Source organism: Homalodisca vitripennis, unplaced genomic scaffold, assembly GCF_021130785.1.
Source record: "Homalodisca vitripennis isolate AUS2020 unplaced genomic scaffold, UT_GWSS_2.1 ScUCBcl_313;HRSCAF=2038, whole genome shotgun sequence".
NCBI classification, from domain to species: Eukaryota; Metazoa; Arthropoda; class Insecta; order Hemiptera; family Cicadellidae; genus Homalodisca; species Homalodisca vitripennis.
The window spans coordinates 962,035-974,041 of NW_025776583.1; the positions used below are offsets into that span (position 1 = coordinate 962,035).

Below are 12,007 nucleotides of genomic sequence, written 5' to 3' on the forward strand. Positions count from 1 at the left end.
CTTGGTGGCAGTAAAATTTGTTAAGTTTTTACAGTTTATTTAATTAATGTTATGTACCTTGTACTTATTTTGTTCTATTTATATTTTTAGCCCCTATATGGATAAGACCTCTTTACAGTCTTTCCCTTGTTACATGTATTGTTATCTAGTTCTAAGGTTATTTTAAATTATTTACTCAACTACTTGCTTTCATTCCTATTTATATTTTTTCTTATAGAATGTAATCTATGTTTGCCTAATTGACACCACCAAATACGAGTAGGTGCCAATTTTCTCTTGAGGGCGATGATAACCGCTGCGTTTTTCGCCCCTTATATATATAAAAAAAAAAAAAAGGTAGACCTATACTAACACTATTTTTTGTTTTGTTTTATTTTTACAGTTGTAGTATTACACTATCGAGATTAAGTTGGTTAATCGATACGTAAATGTGTTGTAGGTTCCTACTGCTTTAAAAAATGGAGCTGCAACCAAGTACAAGCAAGGCTTTTAAAAGTTCCCGGACTTCAAAATTAGTAGAGATGGCAACAAGTCGAGAAGTGAGGGAGCCTCGTGCAGCAAACACCAAAGCTGCTGATTTTTTAAAGGAATTCAAGAATTCTGGAAATTACGAAGAGCCCTTATTTAGTGATGACAGTAACGACAGTGATAAGTATCGTCCACCTTTTGGAGGCAAGTAAAATGTTAATCTTGATCAGAACTTATAGGCCTATACCAATAATTGCATGTTGTATGCTTAAAGGAATAAAGTATTCATGATTCTTGGTATTAAAATCTTTAACAAGAATATAATTAAATAACTAAAATATTAATTCAGAACCTTTTTTATTTTAAATATCATCTTTTTTATTGAAAAGATTGGTAGAATTTTGATTCCTATACTTTAATTGTCCATGACGGCATCAGGCCTGTATTTTGTATTTTTTATAATTGTTATAAGAAAACAAGTGGTGAGATGCTACAGTTCAAGATAAAGAGTACTGAAACGGTATTGCTTGGACCAATGACTTTCCGAAAAACTTTTCATGTATGTTATGTAAAGAGTGTTCTTTTCAGGTGCAGCGAAATCAATGTAAGTCTTTTTAACAATAAATATTTAGTCCAATTGGTCCTATATTTTATTTTTTCTTTCATGGTTTAATGATGACAGTGAAAATGAAGATTTAATTAATACCTACGCTTCTCAATAAGTTTCAGTTATTAGAGCAGCCAAAAAGACAGGAACTCCTTTCCATGTACATTAGATGTGTCATAATGACTTTTTTGACATGAAAAAGTTATTTTTGAACTGTGGGTACATAACGCCTCAAGAAAAGTCAAAATGTAAAAAAAAGGGAATAATAGTGATGGAAACTTAAATAAAGAAGGTAATACCCTCAGCAATAATGAACTTGATGATGAAGCATCTGACAAATTCAAGTTGAGTAAAGCAATTGTTATTAGAATTGAGAAAATTAATCCAAGCAAGATTTTATTTAAGAATTCACATCAAGATAAGGAGTTCAGAGAACACCAAACAAAAAAGAAGAGGAAGCATAAACCGATGACAGACATACAAATGGAAAAAGCATACCAAAATAAAATCCCTATAAGTAAAAGAAAGAAATCCGACTTAATGAGTTTGATAGATTCTAACCTGGTTCCAAGGTTTTTATCAGGACTTTTTAAAAAATCTTTAAACTTACACCTATGGTATTCATTTAACTACTGACAAATAATTGATGTTATACTGTCTTGTACATCTAGTAATACAATATTTTTTATTGTTTAAATTGGGTGTTACTTATTCACTATTCCTAAGTGTTATAAAGCTTCACCATTTTCATAAATGCTACGAATGTACGAAAGTATAGTGTTTCTATGTGTTTTTGTATGTGATAAATTTGTAAATATTTATGTAATATAGTTATTGGTGAACTCTCAAAATGGATACGGATCAGGAACAACGTATTCTACAATGTTTGAATGAAAGTTTATCTGATGACTTTATGTCTGAAGAAGAAGGAACCACTCGCTCATGCAGAAGAAAAGTGTCACAACTCAAAATTTTTTCAAATTAGTTTTATTCCGCTAAAGTACTCCTAAATACTGTATCTTTGCTGTGGAAAAATGTCACAACTGTAGTTCCACAAATATCCACCTAGATGGGAGATGTGTCACTTTTCTACCAGCTGTTTTTCTTGTTTGTCCATGAGGAAGACTAGTCAAATTATTTAGTGTACAACAGAGCTATATGGTGGAATGATGTCAGATTTTATTATGAAAACTGTCACATTTGTACTTGCGTCATGTGTTGTGTAGTGTTTTATGTTCAAAACAGTCATATTTAGAGTTGTGTCAGTTTTGTTGTGAAGTACTGAGTGAAACAACTATTCAAAGTTTGCACTAAACCGTCACATTTTGAGATATGCCAGTTTTCCTGAAAAGGTAAGTTCATTTTCTTCAAATCTACTAGTATTATTTCAAAATGGTACACTTTTGACTAAAAGTTACAGGGTGATTTTGTTCTAGTTCGGACATAGTTTTGAATTAGTGCCGTTTTTCTTCAAAACCTGGTCTTCCTTGAACGTTTTATTTTTAATTGTGCCATTTTTCTCGATAATAAAATTGGCGTATTGTGCACAGCAGTTTAAGTTGTGACAATGTTAACCCTTTAAGTGTTGTTCATCAAAATTTTGATGAATAACTTCCATTCTGGAATGTTTGTTCGTCAAAATTTTGACGAACAAACATTCCCTTGCATAATCACTCATTACAGTATATTTCGGCAACGTATCGATTCGATTCATGCACCATTGGATTCGGGAAAAAAAGCCTAAGGAATACTATAGTTTTATTCCTCTTTGTATTGTATTTGCAACGTACCAAGTTCGTAGTTTGGAACATAAAAGAAGATGATGCAATTCATTGTGACCGCCATGTTGTCGATGCCGTCTGATTTGTTTATGTGACGAGTCGTGTTTATTAGTAAGTTTTATTTGTGTTTTAGTGTTGTGTTTAGTGTGTGTTGAGTTGTTAGATATTGCAGTAGTGCAAATAAATATATTTTAGAATAAATAAATTTATATTTACTAAAATATGTTTGATGAATTATCGAATCTGTGTAGGCTATGGCAAAATGACTTGGCTAAAATTCATTTCACGTAGTTTGTTATTGTTTTTCACTCACTAAACGTTATTTTATGCACTCTTTTAGTTCTGAAATAACAATTTTCACAACCAAATATATATTTACCGTATATTCCGTAATATGCCCCAACTTGTTGTATGACCATGTAAGTTAGAAATGGTGCGTTTTATTTGAATATTTGCGTGAATTATATACTTTCCATACATACCTCACAAATAAAAAATGTTTTTTTCCAAAGTGTAGAAAATAACGCACTGATTCCGAAACTGATAAATGTTGGTGACGGAAATCTATGGAAAACCCCGGAACATTGGAAAAACGTTAATTTGAGTACCAACATGAGCAACTTCAACAATTTTTTTTTATTTTTCAGATACCATGAGGACCAACCAACGTTCACGGAATTGAAAACTGTTGAATTTACTCAAGAAGACTCTCCCAAAGAAGCATTTCCTGATGAATTATTTGCTCAAGAAGTGTTACCTGAAAATACAGCAGATGAATTCATACCTTTACCAAACACAGATAAAGCTCAGCTCTGCACAACAACGTTTATGGACAATCTGAATGGCTTTGACATTGCTGAAAATAATCTTTTTTCTGATGATAGTGATGCTGGCCCTACTTTTAAACCTCAAGTGAAATCTGGATCAGAATCAGAAAGCTCTTCAGAGTTCAGTGATGAAGAAAATGTAAGACCTAATAACGTATTGTTAGGAAACCTTGAACACAAACCCTGTGAAACCTGAAAACCAACACAAAAATGAAACAGAAGGAAATCAAAATATTATTCAAGAAAATGGAGAGACAAATAATACAGAAAAGGAAAAGAGAGTAAAAAGAAAGAAACAAGCACCAACGCAATAGAAAAAAATGTAGTCAAACAATTGAGAAACTCAGGTCAAGCGTATACGTCCGTATCTAAAAGTAAAAAGGAATTTCCATGGTCATCCTCCACCGACAGACATTCCTCAGGTAGGAAATGCACCTTTAGCTCGTCCTACTTCATCACAAGTGGCTAGACCTCAGGCAGCTTTAGCTCGTCCTGCTTCACCACCAATGTCTAGACCTCAGGAAGCTTTACCTCGTCCTGCTTCACCACCAGTGCCTAGACCTCAAGCAGCCGTAGTTCGTCCTGCTTCACCACCAACTGTAGCTCATGGACCACCACCAGGCAAGATCGCTTCGCTCCAATAAAGGAAGTCTGGGAGATGTTTGTGGCGTCTTGTAGAGACAATTACAAACCAGGATCATACTTAACAATTGATGAACAGCTGTTGGCATTCAGAGGTCGTTGTAAATTTCGTATGTATATCCCTAACAAACCAGCAAATTATGGAATCAAGATTGTGATGGTTTGTGATACAGGTTATAAATACATGATAAATGCGATGCCATATTTGGGTAAAGGAACCACTCCCAGAAATACACCACAAGCCGAGTTCTTCGTAAAGGAGCTGACACAATGCGTCTACGGTTCAAATAGGAACCTCACCATGGACAACTGGTTTACTTTGATCTGATTATCAACACAATTTCTAAATCCACCAATTAATATGACTTTAGTTGTAACTCTACGTCGGAACAAACCTGAAATATCTCCAGAGATGAAAGAAACTGGAGATCGACCGGTTGGGTCTTCAATGTTTTGTTTTGACGGACATAAAACAATGGTGTCGTACAAAGCAAAGAGTAAGAGAGTCGTGTTGTTGCTCTCAACTACTCATGAACAACCATCCATCAACCCAAGGAGCAAGAAGCCAGAGATTATCGAATGTTACAATGCAACCAAAGGCACCGTTGACAGTCTTGACCAGATGTGCCAACGCAAGACATCAACCGTTAATGATGTCAACCAGCCATCAACGGTCATCCCGGAAAGCTGGCACATGTCGTGCAGCCGAAAAACTAGAAGATGGCCATTGTGCGTTTTTTATGGCACGATTAACATAATGTTAGTCAATTGCTACACAATTTACGCACATACCATGGTTGCTCAGAGCTCAAAGCCAGTTTCGAGACGTGATTTTGCAAAAGAATTGCACTGTGAACTTGTCAAGCCTTGGCTTCAACATCGAAATCGCATCACAACTTTGCCAAAGCATCTACGCGAATCTATCGCCAGCATCCTGGAAGTTGATATTCCTGCTGCCCAAATAGATCCTCAACTTGTCCAGGGAAGAAAAATTTGTGCATTTTGTCCTTCAAAAAACCGACGAATGACCTCCCATTTCTGCCGGCGCTGCTCAAAGGCAATGTGTGGCGAACACCAAGGAAAGTGGTGTGTGGACTGCACTTGAAAAAAACTATTATATTTGATGTAAGTAAGCTTTTATACTTTTTTCTCATTAAAGCCCTTTTTATGTAAAATAAAAATGTTTTTACTAATGGTAGTCTCCCTGACGAATGTTTAGCTGTAACGTGTTTTTTACGAACCTTAGCTTTCTAGGGTTAACCTAGGCCTTGATATTTCAAGTGACAACTTACATGACATCGTTGGAAACAGGGCCGGATTTCCGCATGTGCAGTATGTGCATCTGCACAGGGCGGCAAATTTTGGGGGCCGGCAAATTTTCTCAAAATATACCGGTAAATTTTTAGCTTTATATATAGAGGGCTGTTATTTTGTTATTATTACGAATGAAAATAAATAGCCGGCGTCTTTTCTCGGATAGTGTGGAAAAGGTTAAGCGGTCTACACGCGTAGTCCAGGAATCAGGACTCCTTCACTCTCTTCGTCCAAGCAGTAAGAAGGGGGTGTACTTGTTCGGTGACGTTGCTCGCAAAAAGTTGTGCAGAGCACAGCAGGCAAGCACAAAGTCTGATATGATCGAGACGGAAGGTGATAGGTTTTTGTAAAACTCCAAACCAAGCAACTAAAATACAAAAAACATTTTCGATAATTCGTCGTGCTCGCGAGAACCTGTAGTTACAAATTCGTCGCTCATAGTTCAACACACTCGCATTGAATGGCTTCATCAAGTTTTCTCTCAGTTCAAATGCTTCGTCACCAATGAACACATATGGCAACAATGTGCTTTCAGCCAAACTTGGTTGTGGTAGACCTAGAGTTTTCTTCACCATTTTTTCATACAAATCACAATACGATACAACACCTCCATCAGAGACCCGTCCGAGTACACCAAAACTAAAATAGATCAATTTGTAGTCGTAGTCAGCGACACCCAGTAAAACTTGGCTGTGGAACTTCTTGTAGTTAAAAAAGAATGATCCACTTCCAGGTGGAGGAACTATAGGAACTTGTCATCTATGGCTCCCACGCAATTAGGGAAGTTCCATTGTTCATAGAACCCTCTTCCAATCTCCTTCCACTCTTCCTCGGTACTGGGGAACTGTAAATTAAAAACATGGCATTAATTACTTACAAAGAAGGCAAATTTGGTAACTTTATAGTTTCTATACGACCTAAGAAGTTAAAATTTTCAAACTGTAGGAAATAACGCCCTGATTCCGAATATGATAATTTCTTTACGTCGGGAAACCCCGGAAAATCTGAAAAACAGATTTTTTTCTGAAGTTGCTCATGTTGGTACTCAAATTAACGTTTTTTCCAATGTTCCGGGGTTTTCCATAGATTTCCGTCACCAAAATTTATCAGTTTCGGAATCAGTGCGTTATTTTCTACACTTTGGAAAAAAAACATTTTTTTATTTGTGAGGTATGTATGGAAAGTATATAATTCACGCAAATATTCAAATAAAACGCACCATTTCTAACTTACATGGTCATACAACAAGTTGGGGCATATTACGGAATTTCCGCACCAGGATTGCTAGTATTGAATTTATTTTCTCTTTTTAGGATTCTGATATTGATGACGCCGGTAATTCAGCTATCACTGCTTCGACGCAGCATGTGTGATCCCAGTTATTAAACAGCCAAAACGATAGCCCGGGGACACTATCTACACGTCCGTCTTCCTGCTCTTCCAGCATTTCTAGAAGTACAGGTCCAGGTCAATTCAAGCGCCAAAAAAGGCAGAAGATAAAATATTGGCCACTGTTGGTGATAAGCTTGCTGATATTAAACGTGAAGACCGGTTCGATATGTTTGGAAAAAATGTTGCTGCGAAACTTCGATCTTTACCCCAACAGCGCATATACGCAGAAAAGGAAATTAATGATGCACTTTTCGATGCGGAGGTTGGCGCTTTACAACAAATATCGACATTTAACATGTCCAATGCTTTTTTCCCACCTACACAACCCAACTATCAACAGCAGACATCACAATCTCAGAGTTTACCAACCCAGTTCCCAGGTACATCTGGCGCACATAACTTATGTCAGTATTATTCTAATTATGTTCCAAACACACCACAAAACTGAACATTATTTTATTTTTTGCCTTTCCCATTTATAATGTGTGACGTTTTAATATGAGCCACACTCGTATATTGTAAATTTTTGAACATTTAAAACTTTTGCCAGGAATTAAAAGGAGTGATGTTTAACCTTAAGGCGTTTTTTTTTCAATTTCTACGAAGTTTATAATTTTCATTCGTAAGTGTAGGCTATCTACATGTTACTGATAAAATTTACCTTGTAGACATTATTTGTTACATGAGTAATATATGTAATAAAACATTTTTTAAATCAAAACCTTTGAAAACTTACCTTGCAGAATTCCTTCTTTAACACTTTTAACAGGGCTTTGCAGGTCTCTTCTATAATTTTGCCCAGTGCTTGTGGCGAAATTAAGGTTGAAAATTTCAAGTCTTCCAATGACCTTCCCGTTGCTAAATAGCGGAGGGTTGCTGTAAGGCGTTCATGGGGCGTTATTGCTGTTCGCATGTTCGTATCTTGTTTTTTAATCAGAGGAGAAACACGAGATAATAAGTCCAAATATGTATCCTCGTCCATCCTGATGCAATTGTGCCGGTCTTTTGAATGGAATCGCAGCTAATCCAAAATTTTAATATGTGAGTAATGAGTATTTAGCTTGTTTTTAAAGCCATATATTGGGCTTGATTCTGCGCTTTCTTCTTTTAACTATAACAAATTCTACTGCACTACACATAAACAATAATTCATCATGTGAATACATGATCAAACACAGAGTGGTCTACACACGGTCAAAATAAACATGTATCATAAAAATGTAAAATAAAAACACAGGCTCAACTCTAATGGCGTTCACGGCGACTCGTGGATGGCAGGTCGAACTGACACACAGATGTGAGCGTGTGGAGGCGATTGTTGCGTTCAGTTAGAAGTGAACACACCGAACTGACCGTGTGTAGCCCGCTTTAGGCGTACAGATAGATTACTCAGACATGAAACGGTTCGGCGCATGAACGGGTGAGGAGTTTGAGGAGAAGTGCGGGCCGGGGTGGTTAAGGCTCGATGCACACTTGCGTATTTGCAAGTAGCGTGCACGCCGCGGGCAAGCTGCGTATGACCGCCGGCGGTTTAGCAGTAGTGAGTTGTTAGTCAAGGCTGAAGTACACGGGGCGTGTTTACAAGCTACAAGCCGGCGAGTTGGCGAGTGCGCTAGTTGTCGAGTACACATAAACATTCCACTCGCTCAGTAGCCAAGTAGCTGGCGTGTAGAAATATACCTGCTGTTTGTTGTTTCGTAGTGGTTTCCTGTTGACAAAATGAAGTGGAATGCGAATAACATTTCGTTGTTTTTACAACTGTATCAACAGTTTCCGGCATTGTGGATTAAAAAATTGTGGATAAAAATTTTAACATTAAAGATAAAAATTACTGCAACAAATCGTTGAGGGATATGGTGTTTTTTAAACAACTAATGTCTGAACTGGAAGAAAATCAGTTGTTGGGGCAAATGGATAAAAAGCAACTTACGGCAAAAATTAAGTCCATTAAAGATGTCTACAGAACGGAGTTAAATCAAATTGAGAAAAGTAAAAAGAGTGGATGTGGGGCAGATGACGTTTATGTGCCAAAACTAACCTGGTTCAACGATGCATGTTTCCTGAGTGAGGTTTTGGCAACAAGAAGCAGTCAATCAAATTCGGTAAGTAAATGTATTTACATGTTATTTTTAAATTTGATTACAAAAAATATTTTAAATACATTCTTTAAGGCCTTTTTAGTCCAAGTTTCTCCCATTGCCAGGGTAGAGGATTTTCTTCAGTGAAATATTTCATGAACTGTTGTCTGATCTGTATTGCTGTTCTGTTTGGATTGTTGCTGCCCAGTGAGGTCACTGGTCGTAAGGTGTTGGCATGTAACCTCCACTGACCAGGTGTTACTTCTCCTGTGTTTAAATCTTCTCTGTCCAGTGCTTTTTGTGGCATATAGTGGCTTGGGGAAGTCTTTCGCAACCAGTTATGCAAACTGCAAGCAGCCAAAATAACTCTATTGATGGTGTCGGGTTTCAGCTCAATTGCTTTTGAGAACACTCGAAAACGCCAGGCAAGTATGCCAAAAGCATTCTCTAAAACTCTCCTGGCACGGGATGTGCGATAATTGAAAATTTTTCTCTTCATCACTTCATCCATGTTTACTGAAAGGCTTCATAAGATCGGGTCTAAGAGGGAAAGCATCATCTCCGATAATAACATGGTCCTCAGGAAACCCAATTGTTTTATTTTCCATTGCAATGTTCAGAGAACTATTTCTGAACACTGCACTGTCATTGGCTCTTCCATTTCCTCCTACATCAACGTAAGTGAAGCAATAATCAGCATCCACCATAGCAAATAGTATGATGCTGTAGGTTTTCTTATAGTTGTAGTATACTGAACCTGAACCTGGAGGTCTTTTAATAAGAACATGTTTACCATCAATCGCTCCACAGCATCTAGGGAAATTCCAACGTTGGAGGAAAACCTTTTCAATTTTTTTCCACTCTTCAACAGTTGTGGGTACCTGAAAATGAAATATAGTTTATAACAACTTTTTTGCTACGGTATTAGTCCAGTCAGTGACGGTTTTTAATTTCCTTCTTTGTAATAGCTAATTATATATTTGTATTATATTAAGGTTTGTTTTTACATTGGGGAATTTTGATTCAGAAGCTAATTACAAATTTTCATGAAAATCAATGCTACTCTAAAACATTATGAGGTACAGTAGAACTTCGATAATTCGTAGTTAAAGGGGCCGAGAATTTACTTCGAATAGGAGGTCGAATTATCTTTTGTTTTTTTTTCTCGGCTAGAGACACTCGTACTCGGTTCTTGGAACTCAACTATGGTACTGAATAACGATACACATGATGCTTTCAGTCCTAAGTCCTAGTATGATGCTTACAATCCTAAACAACATGAACGAAAATGAGGCTCAAGTACGAATTATAGCATGTTCTGGCCTACATTACTACGTATTATAGAAGTTACGACGAACTGAGACCATCTGGGCAGCGAAATTACTACGAAATAAGGAGGGGACCGAAATGCATTGTTTTTCTACGAATTATAACGGTTATTTCAAGGGATCGAGGTTTTACTACGAATTTTGGGGAACTAAGAATTATAGAGGTCCGAATTATCGAAGTTCTACTGTAATACAGTATTTTTACTGTCATTGACTGGACTATAAATAATGCATAAAAATTACATAAAATTATTAGCAGTTTTTGTCCTTTTTTAGGATGCAAGCCAAACTGATATTGCAGAAAAAGATGAGGAAGGGAACTCTATTGACCAAGATGAGCCTGACATCGGGGGAAAAATCACTGCTCAATCATCTGAAATTATGAAGCCACCTGAGCAGCCGAAAAAAAAGGTTTAAAAAAAATCAGATAGTATACCAGACAAAGAAATAGCTCAAGCTATCCAACAAATTAGATGAGATAGCAAACAAATCTACTGAGGACAAGCCATATGACCTGTTTGGCAGGTATGTCGCATCAGAAATGCGTCAGCTACCTAATCGGGCAGCCATCCTGCTACAGCAGGAGATACAAAATTGTATCACTCGTTGTAAGTTAAACACATTGGACGATGGATCAGTTCAACATCAATATGACAAATTTCCTTCATTGCAATCTCCTCAATCAATAGCGTCCGTTTGTTCTTCAAACGAGGAAGAGGACATATTGAAAAGAGCAATGATAAATACGTTTGTAAACATTTAATTAATATATTATGTATCAAAAGCATTTCATTTTGTTCAAGATAAATTTTTAAATACAAGTTTTGAGATTGAGAAGTGTATATTTACCATCCTTTTCCATATTTCAAACCAACGTTACTTAATACAACGGCAAAATGTTCTTCATTCGTGCAAGTTTTAAAAATAAAAATAAGATAAAATATTTACACTTACATTAATAAATGGACGAAGCACGCAACAAATATCCGTAAGTACATGTGGTAAGAACCTGGATATTGTTGTTTCTGGAACTCGAATCAGGTACTCCAAAGATTTAAACGAATCACCAGTCGCTAAATATCGTAATGTTATTTCTAATTTTGTGGTTACTGGAATCGCCATTCTCATTGTCGTGTCCTGCTTTGACAACTTTCCGCGAACCATTTCCAGTAGCTCATCAAACTGTTCACCTGTAATTCTTAACATATTTCTATAGGCTGCATTGTCTTCGTTCTTCAGCTCTTTCAGTAATGTATGTGATGCACCATATTCAGTACGTCTTCCTACCCACGGTTTCACCCACACTTTCCTCTTCTTCCGTTTCGCGTTTTGTCGCCTAATTAACTCTTTTTTAATCACTTTTGCTAGAACTAAAACTCCCGATAGAAACTAATTCCTCCGACATTTTCAAGACCGTTCTACTCGTTGCTTTTGGACAATCCACAAGCTACTGTGAGTACACTTGGCTAGTTTACAATCTAAATCGCTCAAAAGCCGGCGAGTGGCGTGTAAAGTCGCCGGCAGAGTCAACTTTTTCAAGAGCTTTTTTAAAAGCAGCTTTTAAGCGAGT

The 12,007-nt window shown here is 36.7% G+C and overlaps 1 protein-coding gene across 1 annotated transcript; it reads right to left on the reverse strand.

The window, feature by feature from the left end:
• Positions 1–9,612: 9,612 nt before the first annotated feature.
• Positions 9,613–11,758, reverse strand: LOC124370747 (protein ANTAGONIST OF LIKE HETEROCHROMATIN PROTEIN 1-like). Its single transcript, XM_046829048.1, has 2 exons — positions 11,392–11,758; positions 9,613–9,990 (listed from the first exon to the last, which is right to left on the reverse strand). Exons 1-2 carry the CDS (start codon positions 11,641–11,643, stop codon positions 9,613–9,615), a joined length of 630 nt encoding a protein of 209 aa, XP_046685004.1. The 5' UTR covers positions 11,644–11,758.
• Between the last annotated feature and the right edge of the window lie 249 nt (positions 11,759–12,007).

Coding starts and splice junctions, on each gene's coding strand:
- LOC124370747 (XM_046829048.1), bottom strand. CDS start 11,643: ATGTTAAGAATTACAGGTGAACAGTTTGATGAGCTACTGGAAATGGTT. Junction 9,991..11,391: donor TGCTTCGTCCATTTATTAAT/GTAAGTGTAAAT, acceptor TTTCATTTTCAG/GTACCCACAACTGTTGAAGA.